We start from the raw sequence: 20,591 nt of genomic DNA, 5'->3' as shown, positions 1-20,591 counted from the left end.
AAAGCAGCACCTCCCCACGCCTGCCCCCAAAAGAACCCCAAAAAATAAACAGCAGAATATCTACCATCTGCAAGACACTATCATAATTGCAGATGCCAAAACCTGAGTTGAGGGAAATCTGGTTTCTTTCCATTTATTGCGTGTTCCTCCAAGTAGTAAGTGCAATACTAAGCAATAGACTACAAATTTTCAAAACAGCTTCATTTCTGTCCACTAACAACTTATGATGGAAAACAGTCAAAACTCTGTTGTTTCTTGTCTGAGGGTTTTCTTCGTAAGTATTTTTCAGGCATTCTTCTATGATGCTCACTCTCACTGCACCTCCCCCCAGAGTATTACAGATTCTGTGAGCATTTTTAGCTAAATCTTCAATCTATACAGGTATTTACAAACTTAAAGTGCACTTCTAAACTACCATTGTGTTAGAAGAGACCAGTCATATTGCCTTGTATTTGCTCTCTACTTCTCTTAGTGTTTTGGTTTTTTTTTTCTTTAAACTTTTTTAATGAACCTAGATATATGGAAATACCAACAGTACAGAAGACAAGGTCTGCACTTAGAGCAAGTAGTGTTGAGGCTTCAGAACACTTGTCAAGGCAGTCCTGTCCAGCAGCAGTCCTCTCCCACATCAGTTGTCTTTGTTAACAACTGCAGAGTTGCTGGGAAATGCCCATCATCGGGTATCAGTTCTGTTGATCGCCCAATGCTTTGAAGACTTTGGACCCACGCTAACATAGATACTTCAAAAGCATAATCAAATAGGAGTTAACTTGCTTTAATCTCCACTAAGGGTCTTAAAGGCATACACCATGAGGATATACATATAATCATACAAAAATATGAATATACTGACACAGGATACCATGTCAAGATTTTAGGAGAAATAACCATAAATCAGCCCAGATTTTAAAGATCCACATCATTTGTTTGTTTAGATTGAAGAAAAATATAGGAACATAACTGGGGAGAAAAAGGGAAAAAAAAAAAAAAGCTAGGAAAATTATCTGATAACATCTCTCTCAAAAAGAGACAGAAGACCAATATATACTGAAGACCATATATATCTACTGTGATATACACACATTTTCACCCCACAAAGCCCAATTTGTTATAAAGTTGTTAGAAGTGCTCATTTCCACTTGGAATACTTTTAAAATTTGTGAGCTTGAGAAACATGCTAGGTGTTAGCCATTTGTACTCTTACTAAAACATCACTAATATTTTTAAATTATTTCTGGAGTCTTTTAATTTTAGATGGAAACTACTTTTTGTCAGTTAGTAGCATTCATCTAATATAATTAAAGTAGTCTTTTTTATCAAAAAGTGTTGTTAACTGAATAATTTTTCAGTCGTTCAGTTTTCTCCTCTGTCAACCACTGAATAAAGAGATCAGGACAATTACTATTTTTGTTATCTGAAAGAGGTCTATGAAATCAAAAGAGGATATGTTATATCAAAGACATTTTATCTTTTAAAAAGTAATGCAAGAAGTTAAAAAGAACCAAATTCATCCAAACCATACATATTCATGTAATATTCAAATGCACAAAGAAAAAGTGAAATACCTTCTTTTAATTTCTTCTCTGTAAGAAGCTTAGCAGTATTAGAAGAAACTTTGTATAAGAATTCACAAAGAAAGGTGGAATGTGAAGAATCTTCAGAGAAGCCACTTTCAAAACAAGTATCATAGTTTGGGAAATCTATTGAAAGACAAAGGAGTAAGTAACATACAGAAATTCAGTTATATCAGTTATAACCATTTCTCCACAGATCTTTCTAACTGTGCATCTACAGGTATGCAGTTGCTCTGTAATATTTTTACCACAAGAGAGATACACCTTACTGATTTATTTTTATAATTAGAGTAAAATGCTTACATACTGATTAAAAAAAAAAATCAGTTCACATTTGTTACAACATTGTCATTGTCTACTACTGTTTGCCAATGTAATCTAACATACGGTCTTGTGGTGTACTGAGCTTTTCTTTTCAACTCTTACATAACATACTTCGACAGAAGGGAATTGTTTTTCTTGAGGGCTTATGGAGAAGTCTACTATCAACTCTGGCAGCAGACAGACATCTCAGAGAATCACTATCAGCCCTTCTCTTCAGAGAACAACAAACACTAGCACCAGCATATGGTGATGCTGCCTTGGCTGGAAGGCTACAAGTAGAAAAGACAGAGTCAAGATGAGCAAACTTCTCTCTATAGCCTTAGGACCACTTGAGAGCACCGCTAGCAAAAACCCAGAGCTGCACGTTTGCACAGTGACTGAGCTCAGCATCCTGCAATCCAGTGCCTTGTGACAGAGGGTTGCTCAGGCAGAACTAAGGCACCATGTTTGCTCTGGAAAGCCCGAAATCGTTCCTGTGTTTCCCACTAAAACTTCTGTTGTTCAGCCTAAACAGTGTTGCTTTGCAGAGTGGCATGAAACAAGGGGAAATTGGTCCAGGAGTGTGTCCACAATGCTGGTTGCAGTACAGCATACCTAATCTTTTCCAGTGTAAATCTGCATGTCAACTTTCATTCCCAGACTGCTTCAGATTCTGTACAGCCCTTTTAAAAGGTAAGTTTAGGCACATCCATACACTACAATTTATTTATGTATCTATTTTTAAGAATGGCTTTCTGTTTTCAAGAGCCTCATAACAAGTCACATACTTCAACCAGAATTGTTGACTTTTAAGGCCAAAGTTTATCATGTGCTCTGAGCCTGGGACAGACCATATTACAGGTTCAAGAGGTGAGTTTTATATTGGGAGAAGAGTGTGTGAAAAAACAGGTAAGTCTGTGTGCAGTAGTGGTAGGTTATCACTTTAAATTAGTTTTAAGAAAAAACAAAGCCCCAAACGAATATTTCGGATACATGTTAACTGCACATACCCACTTTTTCTGCTAAAAGCCTGACAATATTGGCAGAACCAATGACGTTTTTCTTCTGTGTTATAAATAAGGGTATGAGTTATCACCGACTGCTTTATTATTTACGTCCTAAACTTGACATCTGAGCAAAAAAACACAACTCGTACACAATTACATACACTGTCTGCTGAAATACAGTTAATGCCATCACAACAACCCTTCCACTATACCAGTGTTGTTCAACTCAATGCCAATTTTTCTTCTGAATTCCTTCTTTCCTCTCCTTTTGCTCAATATAAAATTAGAAAATCAAAACAAAGAAAATATATCCTACCTGAGAACTTATTATGGTACAGGAATTCCATTTGCAGTCTTTGTCCAGCCTTCTTGGCTAATAAGTATGGAGTACTGTAAACAGGGTCTCCAGTTGCACACATAGCATCAGCCCCACTAAACAGCAACATCAGAGTTTCTAGCACATCTTGTTTAACTACAGCAGCACACAGGGCCTTATATTGGAGGGGGAAAATAAGTCTGGTTAAATTAGAAAGCTATTGGCAACAAGTACATGTAGCTTAGGAGCAAATCCTTGCACCTCCAGTACTGTTACCCTGCATTTTCAAAGGTCATACACATAGAAATAGCCAGAGTCATGAAGTATGATCCAAATCTAGGAAAAAAGGAGCAACAACAGAAAAAGAAACCCCAAAAACATAAGCAACCCCAACCCTGCAAGTTGTTGCTGACACAAGTTTCACTTGGGAAGGATAACATGAATTAATACAACTGGAGTGGAAACTTGTTATTTATTTACATGATAAATTCCCCCTCATTTTGCTTCACACACCGAACTACTAAAAAAAAAAAAAAATTATCGCAGACCTGCAAAGTTCAACCAAATAGACAAGATTTGATCCTTGAACTCTACGACTAGGAAACCAACTGAAATTCACAGGTAGTTTTTCAAAACTATGGTCACAGTCAATAACGCAACTATTGTTCAGGGTATCTTCACATTTGGTCATCTTCCCTGAGATTTAAAGATCTCACCACATCCTAAACCAGCCTCCTTTCATTTTTGCACACATGAAGACAAACAAGTATAACAAACCTTTTTTTTAAATTAATTTGTTCTGAAATAATTAAGGCAAAAGTCACTAAAAACAAGAAGAGTACTACTATAAAACTCAGCTGCTCTAGTAAACATATAAGCATCCAGTCGGCACAACATGACAGGGCAGACAGTCCAGTAAAAGTTCTAGAATTACTTAGCAACGGCCACCTCATTACACGGTAATTTCATGGCTTGACAGAGATTTGACGACTACATCTGATATTTTTCACCGGTAGTGAAATGATTAATTGACAGACACCCCCCTCACCCCCCAAAAAAACACCACCACCAAAGACTTCAGAAAAATCAAGCCTGTAAAACACAGAGCTATATTTTCTAGTCCACAGTTATAATCTTAAATAAAGTCTCTCGCACAACTGCTACCAATAAACAGAAAACAATCCAAATGTTTTATTTGGGAAAGACAGAATTCCCCATGAAGCCTAAGAATGTTTCCCAATTCCAATGAAATGCAGAAAACTAAATAGAAGTTATACAGTGAGATGGTTCAATACTTTGGCTAGAGGTGTTTTAATGACAACTTATTTTAACTTCTTAAGTGTATAACTAACACACAACTGAGAAAACGTACAGAAAATAACACTTCCTTTTTGACACAATAGCCACTGAAAAAATGAGACCTCTGTAGTTCAAATCATAACAACTTATAAATGTTACAGCCTCTCCACAATATTTGCATACCCTTTGAGACAATGACTCATGTAATTGAATGCATTAGCTTTGTAATATATATGCATTTTAAACTCTTCTATATTCATACACCATAAACAACCATGACTCCGAAATCAACAGATATTTGAAGTCAGTCACATGGACATGAAAAATTACACAGAAATTTATAATTATAATTAGCCTTCTCCACTTTATAACTGTAAAAAATTTGTGTTATTCGTGTAAAAGGAAACACTGAGAACACACATTTTCCATCTTTACTTTTAGCTTGTTTCATTTCCAATTATCTACAAGCTACTATATAAGCATGCACGAGCTACTTTCACCATTGATAACACTGAATCATCTAATGTACTGGAATGTCAGATGTCAGACATATAAGATATCTAAAACACATAAAGAAGGAATCCAAAGAAGTGAAGTGGGAATTTGCATACCTAGAGTGTGCATTTGAGGAAAAATAAAGATCCACATTCATTGACAGCTCCGGAAGACATACTACAGGCACCAAATAGGTACCACAACCTTCTGCAAGCAAACTAACTTGAAAAAATAGGAACTAAGAAATCATTAAATGACTCCTGTAAAGGCTCCAAAACAACCCTTATTCTCCTCTGTGAAAATGTCACTCAGGATTCTGAATTTACTTCTCACCAGTCTAACATGACCAAATTGCACACTGATACAGTACAAAGGTATGGTACAGGCTTACTTATTCTAGTATTACCTTATTCAACTGTTCCTTGGTTTTGTAGGAAAAAGGTGCTTTCCTGAATTTTCCCTCTTTGTATTTTTGTGTAATGAATGCTATCCTTTTTTCTGCAGGGGCATCCATATGTAGTTCTTCATCTGGAGGAAGATTTCCTGCCCAAAAACTGTTTGCCCTCTTATTTCCAATGATGATAAAAAGCTGGATGAGGTGCAAGAAAAAAAAATATGAAGGATATGAAGCTAACCTCTAAATAGTTTTCAGCTGCTAAAAGTCAAAAAAGAAGTTATTAAAGAAAATTGCCTGCAGGAGATGGAAGAAGCTTCTCTCAATCACTGCCTATGGTCATCTAGAAATGAATAAGTCTGTCACCGTCATTGACCATCAATAGCAACTAAGCTTCACAAGGCTAACCACTTATAATATTTCAATACGTATTAGAAAATACCAGTAAAAGTTCAGAGAAGACTAGCATATGTTTTAAGGAAAACACTGATGACTATCGGAACCACTTTTTCATACCCCAAGCAACTAAACTGGTGGTGAGAAGTTTCCTTTCTTTTCTCCTTCCCAATATTGCCCTTCATGATTGCACTCCAAAAGAATTTTATTTCTTTTTCCCCCCAAAATCTAGATGCTTGGAGAAATACTACGAGAATTTGTACAGGTAGTTATAAAAACAAACATGTATTTTGAATGACACAAAGATACATTATTCCTGAAAACATCAAATTTACTTGAACACCACAGTTATTTAGCAGCTATATGTTCAGTTTTCTTGTGAGATAAACAATAAATAACTCTTATTCATACAGTAGATTTCAGGATGTAACAAAGAGTCATTAATAGAATATTACAACATACCTCAATAAGTTCATTGCTCCAAATGCTGGCATCCATTTTTAGACTCCGGACCTTTGAATCTCTTGGTCCTAAAGATCTGTGCTGTCCTGAAAATCCAAGAGTATTTTTACTTAACTAAAGCAATTAAACTGGGTTTTACTTTTGCTAACAAAAAAAAAAAAAAAAAAAAAAAGAAGACAGATTTATTCTAACTGCTGTTTTTAAAAGGGTTGGGTTTGACAACTAAACAAAAATAAAAGCACCAAAAAACTCCAAAATTGAAAAAGTGGATTGTATTTGACAGTAACGAATAAACAAAGTAAGGTGTCTAATGTAGAATACTTTTGAAAGGGTTTGTTTAGAACAAAAGCTTAGAGTTAAACTTTCCCTGAATCTACTGCTTAAATACATATTTAAATACAAAACATGACAGAACTAAATTTTTAGTAGTATCTGGAAAAGCTCTCCCTGTTGGCAGTAAAATATGTGCTGATGTAACAGAATTAGTACCTCGAGTTTATACACTGAAAATTGTTATCCTTTGGCATCCTTTGGCAAAAGCCAGCCATTTCCCACAAAGTGTTAGTGTGTCTTAATTTCCAGTAACTGCAAAGGGTTATTCATCTGAGTGAAACCAATCACCTTAAAGACCTGTCATTTACGCATGGAAGTGCTTTAAAACAAGGACATAAGGTATAATTAAAAAAAAGTTCACTTTTTGTCAAAACTTTCACAGGGATGGCACTAAGAAAAATGAAAAAAAAGCCATTTCAAGGACATATACAGATATGCAAATATGACATTTTGTAGAAGCCACACAGGCTGTCATTAATTACTCTACCTGCACACTTCTTACAAATGACAACACAGAGATTGATGGATGCCCAGTCAGGATCGGGAGCTTTACAGTCGGCACAGCTCCTGTTCGACTCATTGAACCAAATCTTCTCAGCTACTTCATAATCAGAGAGAGTTTCTGCTATCGATTGCTGCAGTGCTTCAATCCAGTCTTGTTTCTCTCTTTCTGACTCTGCTGTAAAGCTGAAACAATTGACTTTTCTGTGTTATTGATCTTCATTTTAAAGCCCAATTAGACATAGCCTGTAATCTCTCTTATTTATTACGTTTACACCCAAAATCACAGTCAAAAAAATCTTCCTCTACACAGATATAGATACTAAGATGGAATGTATTATTTTGTGGTTTTAGTCAATGAAAACTCCCTGGTTTTGTGTTCATATTTCAACAAAACCACTACTAGCTAAATACCTTTTGTCGCATTCAAGGTACATTCCTGAGTTACTCTTTTTATGGTACCACACGCTAAATTTAAAACCGGAACTTTAACAAAAGCATAGAATGAGCTATGGAAACACAGAGAGTTACTGAGAAGTAAAAATGAACTTGCTAACTACAACAGCAAAAACCTGCTTCTCATTTAAATTGATATTTTAAAAAATATAATTAATAAGAAAACCACCAACATGGCTTAGAGAAAGTCAAAGGACTAGCTACCTACCAACTAGCCACAGCTTCAAATCACTGATCAAGACTACTTTACTTGCTCGTCTACTTGACTGAGAATGAAAGGAAATTCTTGGCTAACAACTGGCAAGCCCAGGAGAACAAAGTGACTCCTGCTTCTCCTGCATTACTCAGATTTCACTTAACAAAAACTACAACACTTAACAAAAGGCTTTTATTAGCATATACTTTTATTGCCTTGAAAATCAGTACAAGTCACAGCATCAGCCACAGTGAAACTTTCTACTGATTTCAATGGAGGATGTCTACAAGGCCAGGGACATGAGGGGTTCTTTTCTAATAAAATGCTTAATATTAAATGGATACAGTACTGCAGATTATTATATTATTATATTATTCTTTAAGATGGAGTCAAGTTGTTAAAGTGACTTCTTTTTTTCCCTTCTGCCCTTGCACAGAATGAACAAAGGCGGCTACATAAAAATACAAATCTGTGGGCATAGGATATCTAGTCAGGGAGGTAATGGATGAAGCACATAGCTAAACAAAGGAAAAAAAAAATCCTTTTTTTTTTTCCTTTTTTTTTTTTTTAATGCTGAGAATTCTTGATAAAAGCATTACCTTTTTATCCAAACTAGATATGTCACTGTAGCACGAAGCAGGTATTTTTTTAGCTCATTAGTTATTTGCATATCTTGTAATGTAAATATTAAAGTTCTCACCTAAAGCTTTTATAAGGAGTAATTATTTCAAAAGATTGCTTTGCAGTCCGATCCACTTGTTTTACATTTGCCACATTCATAGGGATTAAAGTGATACCGAATCCTGTTTTAAAATCCTAGGAAAAAGACAATAAAAGTTCGGAGTTTTACCATTCAAGCATCAAACATATATAGAAAAATTAAATCAGCATGGTCCAAAAATCCAAGGTCAGTAATACAGATTTTGGCCACAACATGCAAGTTCCTTCTAATTCATTAAAGTATAAATAAACTTATACTAAATTTCATCCAAACACTATGCTTCTAATTGCTAGAATGACCTTACTTGATTGTTAGTAGGAGAAAACTGCACACTGTAACTATTAATAAAGGGAAAAAAAGGTTAAATAACAGACCGCATTAAAATGTGGATCCAAAATAATGGAAGTATGTAGCTTAAATCATGCTTTAGTGACTAAATAATGTTTATATATCTAAATCCTTCTTATTGACACCAGCGTCGCCCGGTTTAAGCATACATAACACAAAATAAAATATTTTATGTATAAAATTATTTCTTAAACATTGTATTTCTCATGCTTCTGATGTATTACATGAACTAAACATGTCAAACATGTCTTTGAAAAAAAAGTCCTATACAGCAGCTATGATAGACAACAGGTTATTTGTGACTCACATACTAGAAATGCTAAGTATTTTTGCCTTTTTGCCTTCTCTTAAACAAGAAAAAATATTTATTGTCCCCTGTATGGAACAATGTACTTAAAATAAAAATTAATCTTACATCAATACAGTTGGGAAATAAATGTTCAATGAGCTTTTGTGAGGCTCTCTCAAATGCATGCATTTTGGAAACACTGATAGGCACATAGGTTATTTCTGATGTATTTGGAACACCATCAGTATCTGCTCCTTAAACTGATTTAGATGTTCATCTAAAGGTAGTCACTCCACGAGTTTAATTTCTGGAAATATTAGCATACTTCTTGGAAACAGTAACTGTATCAGGAAAAAAAAAAAAAGCAAACCACCTATTACACATCACCCAAGCAATAAGCCAAATCCACACATTTTACCATCTGCAAGATGTTCACTAAGTTACCTCTCACACAAAGTATGGATGGATAAAAAAAATACAAGCACCGAAGAGGAAAAGCTTCAGAGTCACTTGCCTGTGCAGAGAAGATTGTTTTTCTAGTAAATACATATTTAAGCCTGCATCACTGGCAAGTTTCTCTTCATAAGATTTTCAAATGTTGCAAGCATTAAAGCTCACGTGGAGAAGATAATTTATAAAACTCTTTTCACGTCATTCCCCTATTACAAGCATGAGCAAATAAAAATATTATAGTGTCCATTTTAATATGATATTTTAAAAATGCTTTAATTTCCACTAATTAAATGTAGTGTGGGATAAGTCAGCTAATGTTTCCCTGCCAGACTTCTTATTAAGAATTTTGTTTTAACTTCGGTTACATTTGATACTAATGGTGCAGATCCCAGGTGTGGATTTCAGCACAAACCTTTAAAAAGTAACAACTTTTCAACAAGTACCCTGGCTTATCCACTCTTCATATAATATATTTTTTTAATATTTCCACTTTTCTTATACCCTCATACCCTGTAACACAGACATTTTTATTCTCTACTCTCATCTTCAGCATCTCCCCATTTTCCTATAAATCAATGGTTTTCATACTGACACATCTGCCTTAGAAGAGAGCAGAGAGTTCTGTGAAGCCTACACAGTCCCTAATTCATCCTCAAAGATCAGTTCTATGGGAAAGGAGTGGGCAGAATAATCTCTTTTTGAGTATGAACTTGACAGCATGCTCTATAGCTGTGAAGCATTCTGAAGTCAGACATCACTAGTGAGAAAAACAGAAGCATGAAATATAGAGTAAAAAAAAAAAAATTGAGGATAGAAAAACACTAAATTTTTGTTTCTATAAGCAGCACTGTCTTAAACGAGCAAAATAAAAAATAATTTTTTTAAAAAAAGAACAAAAACAACCCCCTAACTTTCTAGAATTAAATGGTTTGTGCTTCTGAGGTGCAACTTGGATACAGGTTTTGTTTGTTGGTTTCAACTATTTCAAATAATTGTCCTTAAGAAGTCTTGATTTTTAAAGGACAGGTAACAAGACTATACTTGTACCTGAACAGCAATGCAATGTATTCTCTATTTATTAAATAACAGCTGAACAACTGCCAAAAGCCACAACTAATAGAAGTTCAATATCCTCTTAGGTCCAGATTACAGTTTACTGAAGGTAAAAAATGAGTCATGGAGACGACTGCAATAATAACTACCATACTGAGCCAGATCAAAAGTTCAACTAGTACACTAGCTTTCCTCTAAGCACTTGCTACTGGCAACTGTCATAAAAAGAATGTAAATAAGAAAGTGTACATTCTTATCTTCCCAAATAAGCTTCCAGCAATCTAGGGACTTCCAGCTCGGAACATCTCTGAAGAAACAGTTGCAGCAAAGTCATCATACTTACTAACCATTGACAGCCACATTCTCAAGGAATTTCAACAAATTAATGCTTTGAGGCTTCCACAACATCCTACTTCAAAAATTTCCTAAATACTACTTGTGCAAAAAAGTAGTGCCTTTCGTGCAGGTATGTTTTTTTTTTTACCTGATAACCAAGCATTTCATTACATGACACTAGAGAAAAGAGACGCGAACTAAACTTTATTAATCTACCTATTCCATACTGTTCCTTCTTGAAAATCTCTACCCAATATTCCCTTCAGTCTCTTCTTTTTTTATGCCTTCAAGCAGCTGCACCCACTTCCCCTGAAGTAAAGGAGCAGGCTGCGTGGAAGCGGCCTGCAGGCCGAAGACCACACACCGTTATGTTTATGAAGACAGACACCAAACGTTGTTGTACTGGACTTAACAATGCAGAACTAAGAAAGCCCTCTAGAAATGAAATGCATGAATTTGAAAGTCTTTACCTTTAGCTGGAGCACCAATCCTCCAAAATTTGCACACGTACCTAGTGTATAAACAATCCCACTGAAGAGAGAATAACTATTATGTTTTAAATTCAGCAAATGCATGAGAAATTACAGTATTGAATTTTAGTGTGAGCAATGTCAGAAAGGTTAAGAAATTAGAAGTGAGGAATATACTTTTCAGAACTGAAGGTGGTGGCAAATTAACAAATTTCATTGGTACATTAGAATGAAGTTACTTCTGTAATAGTCCAAACAAACTCTTTACGGTAACAGTACAACACTTGGCATAAACCAGGCTTTGTGAGAGTGACAGGTACACTGGAATCTAATTTTCAAGGTTCAGAATTATATGCTTTCAGGAGTGCAGTCTTGTTCTCTCCTTCAGAAACAGAAGTGGGAATTGGTACAGGGAAGAAAGAAATGCTCCGCTTTGAAAGATAAACTCATTCACTTTGAGTGCACAAGAGGACAATAGGGCCATTCAAGCACTACACAAAATGTACTGACAGCAAGACCAAGCAGTATCTTTTCAGAATAAGAATTGTCTTTCTTCTACAGATTGAAAGCTCATTGTTTCAGATAGATTAAATTGTGTTGAACTTTCTGACCAATGAAGAAAAGCTTAAGAAGATTCAAAAATACACAGAGAAAGCTGAGGTTTTGTTTTTGTTTGTTTGGTTGTTGTTGGTTTTTTTTAAATATAGATATGTCTTAAATGTCTATATATACACAATCTTCACGAATTTGAAGAAAGGTTGAAAACTGGGTTGACAATTAGAGCTTTTTTTAGAAAGCCAAATTCTTTACAGATATAATAATAGATCAAAAGTATTCACCAAACAGCACAGTTAACTGAAGGCTAAAAATACTAATAGGGGAAAGCAGTTAACTACAAGATGAGTACTGGCTTTCTGGTAAGCTGTTTTTCCATCTTGAAGGAGGAATGATTATAATGTGTGAGTTCTGCTGTTGTTACCACCCCTGTCGGAAAGAGACATAACCTATGAAAACCTGTCATCTGTATATTAACTGCGAAATGATAACTTAATTTTTTTAAACATGTATCTATAAAGTGCATATCCATGTACAAAATTGCTTACTCTGTTATGTATTATCTTTTCACAGGCAAAAGCTACCCTGAGACAGACTTCAATTCTATTCCAGATGAAATTCAAGGAGCTTCAAAATTTGTCTCATACCTTTTCTAATATATCGCCACTGGTTTACACACATGGAAATAAACACCCAAGTTAAGGAAAACTTAAGTAAATGAATGAATAAAATCACGCAGCTATATCTAAACAAGTCTAATTTCCAGAGTTGCTAAACACGTAACTTTTGGTATGTTGTCTTAAAAACACAGGCCTAGGCATCTTTGTCTACAGAATTCTTAAATAATTCTGTAATCAGAGGTTGAATCTTGTGGTTCTCAATTAATGAACAGACCTCTACAAAACTACTCTTTGTCTCCCTGAACAGTATAAAACTTTTTTTTTTTTTTTTTTTTTTCATTTTTACCCTCCCGCTCAGTTTTGCACTAGTAACACTTGGGCTGATATTCTTGTTGGTTTAGCCAAACCAAAATTCATCTGAACACAGGAGTTCTAGAGCTGCTACTTGTGCTCCTCAACTTACACTGTTTTAGCCATTCTAATCATGCCTTTATATGTGCTGTCTTTTATGACTCTAACATTACTCCCACAATTATATAAAGTTGATTAAAAAAAAAAAAAAAACAAGCAAGCAAAAAACCCACAAACTCAAAAACCAACCAACCAAAAACAATAACAACAGCAGCAACGACGATGACAACAAAAACACAAAGAAACAAACAAACAAAGAAAACCCCACAAACTTGCCTCAGGAAAATATCTTGGAGACCCTCCCCCTCTCCCCCCCATCCCCCCCCCCCCCCAAATCACATTAAAATCACATTTACAAGTTTACCCTTTGAAATATACCCTAAGTTTTATTTTAAAGGTTACTAACTCTACTATTTTCACATTAGAAATATCAGTCCATATTTTTATCTCAGTGTTTTGCTGGAGTACTAAGGGGATAACAGCAAGGAAAATCACTGCCATAATTTCAAGAAAATATATCTGTACATACACACACGTATACACATACATATGTAAATATCTATTTGTAGCATATTTTGAAGTACAGAGGTACATAACTCTGAAGTACAGAAATAGTACCGGTGTATGCTGGGAGAAAAGCACTTTTGGAAGTTGCTACAACTGAGTATTATCACTGCACGTCAGTTTCCTTTCTGTGAATTAAGAGATCATGGTCCGTTTGCTTTTTTTGTCTTCAGCTGTCAGATCTTGCACACCCTTACGTAATAAGGCTCCAATAATGGTAAGAGGTACCAGATAATACAAGAAAAATATACTACATACATGTGTTTATACATGCACATGCCTTTTTTTTTTTTTTAAACATCTATCAATCTTACCGTCCCACCACTAATTTACAAATAGCCCATTCATATTTCTAACATTACCCTTGTCCTACTGCCCATACATAGAAAGCTCTTGACCTTTAATCACAATATTTCTGATCAGAGTTCCAAAATACGACCTTACATGTTTCCTCGAATTTACCTTTGTTATTTGCAATAGCTCTTTAGGTTTGCTTTGGGGAAGCCACCACAAAATTTGTGACAATTAGATTAAGACTTATTTCTGAAAGAGCTGAGAATTCCCTGAACAATTTATCATGATGTAGACTTTTCCTTCATTCTAACCCCATGGCATTTGACTCCCCTCAAACAATCAAATTATTCCAGAGAGATTAAAAGCCAGTAACTAGAATCCTTCAGATAAAGCAACCGTAGTTTCTCTCCTCCTTAATTAGAGGTATATATTTCAGCCTTTCCAGCTAGTAAGGAAGGCTAATTTCTGCAACAGAAAGGTGGGAAAAATTTGTTTCCATGTTAATGAAAAATTAAGACGTTTATGTATGAGAGTTTGAGAAACAGTGACTAGTAACGCAGAAATTGCTTTGATGATATTAATTCTTCTCTGCAAGTTTATATTGATTTCCTCTTCTTTTAAACTGTACTTCAGCTTAGCCTCCCCAGTTACCTTTCATCAGGCTTTTCAAATCTTTAGAGACTTACATCCCTCATCACAGACTAAAATCTTTTAATATAGACTTTAGCAGATAGTTATGTATCATGGACTGAAATAAAAACCACTACAGTAAAAGACATATGCACTCTCTCTTAGTCTTCCTAATGCGGTCTGAAAATGCATCCCAACAAAAAGGAACTCAGGCAAAAACACCAGGAGGCCTGCACTGATCAACAAGGAGCTCCTGGACAAATTCAAACACAAAAAGGAAGCCTACAGAACGTGGAAGCAAGGACAGGTAGCCTGTGAGGAATACAGAGAACTTGTCTGAGAAGCCAGGGATCACGTTAGGAAAGCTGAAGCCCCGATGGAATTAAATCTGGCCAGGGACATCAAGGGCAACAAAAAAGCTTCTATAGGTATATTGGTGAGAAATGGAAGACTAGGGAAAATGTGGGCCTTCTCCAGAAGGAAACAGCAGACTTGGTTACCCAAGATATGGAGAAGGCTGCTACTCAACAGCTTTTGTGCCTCAGACTTCACTGGCAAGTGCTCTAGCCATACCACACAAGCAGCAGAAATCAAAGGCAGGGCCTGGGAGAACGAAAAACTGCCCACTATAGGAGAGGATCAGGTTCCAGACCATCCAAGGAACCCAAAGGTGCATATGTCTATGGGACCTGATGAGATGCATCTGAGGATCTTGAGGGAACTGGCAGATGAAGTTGCTAAGCCACTATTGATCATACTTGAGAAGTTGTGGCAGTCTGGTGAAGTTCCCACTGACTGGAAAAGAGGAAACATAACCCCCATTTTTAAAAAGGGAAAAAAAGTAGAACCAGAGAACTACAGGCCAGTCAGCCTCACCTCTGTGCCTGGCAAGATCATGGGGCAGATCCTCCTGGAAACTACACTAAGGCACATGGCAAATAAGAAGGTGATTGATGATGGCCAACATGGCTTCACTAAGGGCAAACTGTGCCTGACAAATTTGGTGGCCTTCTACAACAGGGTTACAGTTCTGGTGGATAAGGGAAGAGCAACTAATGTCATCTACCTGGATTTGCGCAAAACATCTGACACTGTCTCCAGACGACATCCTTGTCTCTAAATTGGAGAGATATGGATTGGACAGATGGACCACTAAGTGGATAAAGAATTGGCTGGACAGTCACACTCAAAGAGTTGCGGTCAATGTCTCTACGTCCAAGTGGAGACCAGTGATGGGTAGCATTGGTATTGGGACTGGTGTTGTCCAGAGGAGGGTCATAAAGATGATCAGAGGGCTGGAGCACCTCTCCTATAAAACATGCTGAGAGAGTTGGGGTTCTTCAGCCTGCAGAAGAGAAGGCTCTGGGGAGATCTTAGAGCAGCCTTCCAGTACCTAAAGTGGATCACACAAGAAAGCTGGAGAGGGACTTTTTATAACAGTATGTAGTGACAACAGGTAATGGCTTTAAACTGAAAGAGGGAAGATTTAGATTAGATGTAAGGAGGAAATTCTTCACCACGAGGGTAGTGAGGCACGGGAACAGGCTGCCCAGAGAAGCTGTGGATGTCCCATCCCTGGCAGTGTTCAAGGCCAGGCTGGATGGGGCTTTGAGCAACCTGATCTAGTGGAAGGTGTCCCTGCCCACAGCAGGAGGGTTGGAACTAGACGGTCTTTAAAGTTCTTTCCAACCCAAACCATTCTACGATTCTTTGAATTTTAAATCAGTTGATTATGCACCTTCAAGCCCATGCCTTGCTTGTTGTATAGGATGGATCTAGGACATATGAAAATGAAAGCTCCCTTCCTGTATAGGCTGCAAAATCCAAAAAAAAAAAAAAGGAGGATCACATAATTAAAGTGACTGAATACTATCCTGGAGAGTTAGCTCTTATCTTTGACTTTGCCTGTTTCTGCTCAGTGTAAATCAAAAGCCTTAGCATACAGTCATTTCACAGTATATTTTCATTTCCTAGTACCTGACTTTATGCTCTAGGGTTTGATTTGCAGAACTGCTGAGCAACTGGAACTTCAACTGAGACCTATGAAAGCAATATTTTGAACTGGTATGGTATGACAGAAAACTATTCCCTCCTAAGCCCCCATAAAAGACAGAGAAAACAGAGAACACAAAATATATGGATATTTGAATCATTCATTCTGTTTCTCGGAACCGTGTGGTCATATGGAGGAGACAATCATGTTCCTTTACCTAACAGGAACTGATGAAAAATGAATTAATCATCATTCCTCAAATAGCCAAAACACACCAATTACTGATCATTTCCTCACAGAACATTACTTTACTGGTGAATGATTCTTTCTGTAAGGCATTTTTCAACAGTGTGCAATAAAAAGGCACAGGTTACTCCATGAGAAGAAATTTAAATTATCAAATAGTTATTAAATAAACAATGCACTGAATTAAGTAGGAATCCTGTGGAAGAAAATATCTTATTATAGTATCTACTGCACAACAATAAGTTGTATTTGTAAATTGTAAATGGATGAAATTAAGTTTTTAGAAATAAGCCCAGTCTTCCCATGTTTAGAGTGGGTGCACAAATCTGTAATCATGGTAATGTTATTTCACACAGATTTTCTTTGGATTTTCACTGGTTTTTAGCTAACTTCTCCCCCAAAATGAAGTTTACGTAATCACAAGAGCATTTGTCTCCCTGCCTAATGCCAAGCAAATTTTTACTCTAGACAGATGCTTCGCTTCAGACAAATTCAACATAATTGCAGCCACTGAATACCTCAGTTCTTAGCAAGATTTAAGGAACGTAAGGCAGAGGATACGGACTCTTAGGTTTCACCACTTCCCTCCCCTCCAGTCCCAGAAGGAAAGGCTTTAGCATATGGTCACAGTGAATGAAGACAAGATGATACAATCTAGAAAGAGACATTCAAAGACAACAGCTACAAACAAATACATACCTACATTAATTAAAAGCTTCAATATCTTAGTCCTCAAAAATCAAAGCAAAAAGATGACAACAGAGAGGAAAAGGTAGAATGCCAAATATTCATAAGTTTCTCACTTGTGCAGAAACATGCTGAAAGGAGAGGAAAAAAAACAAAATAAAAACCAAACATGCTGCAACCAAGCATTGCCATTAGATCTAATTTGTATGCATGCCATTTAGTGATGGTTCAATAACCCTTTCATTATTTCTGAAACAATTTGTGTGAGCTGTTGCATCAGTGTAAGGAACTGAATTCCACATAAAGCTGTACATTTTAATACAAAGCAATTTAAAGCTATTACTTGAAAGTAGAGTTCGTGACTTGAAGGGGCCACCGTCATTTGCATTGCAGCTTTATAAAAAAAATAACAAAAGGACTGAATTCTTCAACTATTCTACAATTCAGAGTTCAGCTGAGGTACAGAAAGTGTGATTCAGACCATACTTCATTCCGTCTGCACACGCTTTCTTTTTCTTGTCACTCAACATTCTGGGAAAGCCACAGTCTCACATCGGAGGCACAAGACATCAAAAGCAAGCTGGTAACACTGCACACAACACCTGCCTTGCTATCTTCCCAAATACCCTGACAGATACCAAGCAAGAGAGACAAAACTGCTCTCTGTTGCCAACCCCACGTCCCAGTGTGACAGCCAAGTGCAGACAAAGCTCCAATTTGAACAATTACAGTAACTCCCTTCCAGCAGGGCTCCTCGGCAGCATGGAGCTCATTCGAGAATCAGCATCTTGTTAGCTAGAGATGCTGAAGCAACTGCAGCCTGCCTGGGCTGTGATCTTTGCTTTTGCTGCTTCATGAAACATCATGACATAAAGACAGTGCAGCTAAATAAACACTTAAATAAAATTCAAAGCCTGTCATGAGCAAATACAGCCCATATTCAATGCTTTCACCTTTATTCTAATTCCAACAGCCATTTATAACACTGCCTCGTATTAGAAGAGACAATCATGTTCCTTAAGATACATAACTCATAACACATGGAAATTCATTCCATTTCAGAGTTCATTTCTTGCTACTCTTCACACATTTTTCACCCTCAATGGATGCCAGTTTAACATATGACAAACCTGGAAATTCCTCATTTTTCCTCACTTCTATTGTTTGGACCCTTCCACCTGCCTATGCCATTTTTTTCCCCTTAGAAGGAACAGTTGTTGCTATAGCCACCATCTCAAACCCACACAGTTTCAAACACTTCCCCTGCACTGAGGACCCAGAGCACCTCTTGTTGAGACAATGCCATTCTTAAACCTAGCTGTTACTATTAAAATTTTAAGTAGCCATCTGGACTTTCTTTGGAAGTGCTTCACAATTGGAATCCTTCTTAGAAGATTTATCAGGACTGTTCTCTCGAGGCCGGAGGGATCTGTGTATTTTAAGAGTACCACATACAGTTATGGTTTCCTGAATTCATATCTTTATAATTTTCTTGCTGAAGCTTTACAAACACATGGAAGACCTTGTTATATATTCATAGTCCAGACAAACTGCTAACAAAATGTTTCAACTCTTAAAGGAAGGACAGATTGTGAATGTTTTTGTGATATTTTAAAACCTAGAATGGTGGTCATGCAAAATTTATGAACCTCTTCATAGACCTTTTTGTACAGTTGTCACCAGACAACAGAAAAAAACTGGTATGATATCTCCACTGGCAAAGATCTCCTAATGAGTCTCCAAATAATGGAGATCCTCCTTTCATCCAAATTTACCTGTGGAGATAAGCAAATATGACATTGACCAGTAAAAACTGTTGTTGAGCACACACAATGCTTTTACTTTTTGACTGCAAACAGTAAGGTGCTAAGACTATTAGTCTTCACTGTATATATAAGAGTATATTTTATTTACTGTCTCCTACTTTAGTAACATAAAATTCTATGATATTTTATTTCACAAGTAGAAACTCATAATTTCTCTTTTAAAGTTTTTGAAAGTTTTCTGAATTTTTTTTAATTCATTAATCCAGTCTCCAAGCCATCTGCAAAATTCAAAATATTTACAAAGCACGATTCATTAAAAAAAAAGTTTCAACACTTTTTGAAGTGCCATCCAAATAGGATTAACTTTTCCCCCTGCTCCAGCGTGGAGTCCCTCCCATGGGAGACATTCTTCCATGAACTTCTCCAACGTGAGTCCTTCCCATAGGCCGCAGTTCTTCAAAAACTGCTCCAACATGGGTCCCTTCCACAGGGTGCAGTCCTTCAGGAACAAACTGCTCCAGCGTGGGTCCCACACAGGGTCACACATTCTGCCAGCAAACCTGCTCCAGCGTGGGCTCCTTTCTCCATAGGTCCACAGGTCCTGCCAGGATCCTGCTCCAGCGTGGGCTTCCCACAGCATCACAGCCTCCTTCGGGCATCCACCTGCTCCGGTCTGGGGTCCTCCCTGGGCTGCAGCTGGGTCTCAGCTCCACCATGGACCTCCATGGCCTGGCAGGGAACAGCCGGCCTCAACATGGTGTACATCACAGGCTGCAGGGGAATCCCTGCTCTGGCGCCTGGAGCAGCTCCTGCCCTCCACCTTCACTAACCTTGGTGTCTGCAGAGCTGTTTCACCTATACTCACTCCTCTCTCCCATTGCAATTGCTGTTGCACACGGTTGTGGGGGTTTTTTTCACTTCTTAACTATGCTATCCCAGAGGCCTGATCAACGTCCCTGATGGGCTGAGCTTTTGGCAGTGGTGGGTCCATCTTGGAGCCGGCTGGCATTGGCTCTATCAGACACAGAGGAAGTTTCTGGCAGCTTCTCACAGAAGCCACCCCATAGCCCCTCCGCTACCAATGCCTTGCCATGCAAACCCAATACACTCTCCTTGGAAGACATCCTCCTTACATTTAGTTCAACTAAAAATAGAGCGTTTGGTTCTGTTTCATTGGCTGGGGCTTTTTTAGGGGAGGTGGTGGTTGGTTGTTTGGTTTTGTTTTAAAGAAAATATTTTCTTCTGCTGGCTTTAGGTTCACATATAGTAATTTGTCTTTCTGAGCCAGACCAAGATGAAAATAGCTGATGAATTCACAGAAAGTATTTTGATTTTTCATAAAGCAAAATAACTAATGGACATAGAGCTACTGCTTAGCAGCTATTCACTTCCATAAGTGAAAACAGTTAGTAAAAAGAAAACA

At 37.0% G+C, this 20,591-nt stretch overlaps 1 protein-coding gene across 1 annotated transcript in view; it reads right to left on the bottom strand.

Moving 5' to 3' along the window:
* ARAP2 (ArfGAP with RhoGAP domain, ankyrin repeat and PH domain 2) overlaps positions 1-20,591 on the bottom strand; it is a 128,600-nt gene that overhangs the window by 68,591 nt on the left and 39,418 nt on the right. Inside the window, exons 9-14 of the mRNA XM_065633336.1 lie at positions 8,433-8,548; positions 7,067-7,266; positions 6,247-6,332; positions 5,401-5,583; positions 3,201-3,375; positions 1,566-1,700 (exon numbers count right to left, since the gene is read on the bottom strand). Coding sequence (XP_065489408.1) covers positions 1,566-1,700; positions 3,201-3,375; positions 5,401-5,583; positions 6,247-6,332; positions 7,067-7,266; positions 8,433-8,548 — 895 coding nt within the window. The remainder of the gene's footprint in view (positions 1-1,565; positions 1,701-3,200; positions 3,376-5,400; positions 5,584-6,246; positions 6,333-7,066; positions 7,267-8,432; positions 8,549-20,591) is intronic.

Source organism: Caloenas nicobarica, chromosome 4, assembly GCF_036013445.1.
Source record: "Caloenas nicobarica isolate bCalNic1 chromosome 4, bCalNic1.hap1, whole genome shotgun sequence".
NCBI lineage: Eukaryota > Metazoa > Chordata > Aves > Columbiformes > Columbidae > Caloenas > Caloenas nicobarica.
The sequence above is the reverse complement of the archived record's forward strand: the minus strand, read 5'-3'. Positions and strand labels throughout refer to the sequence as shown.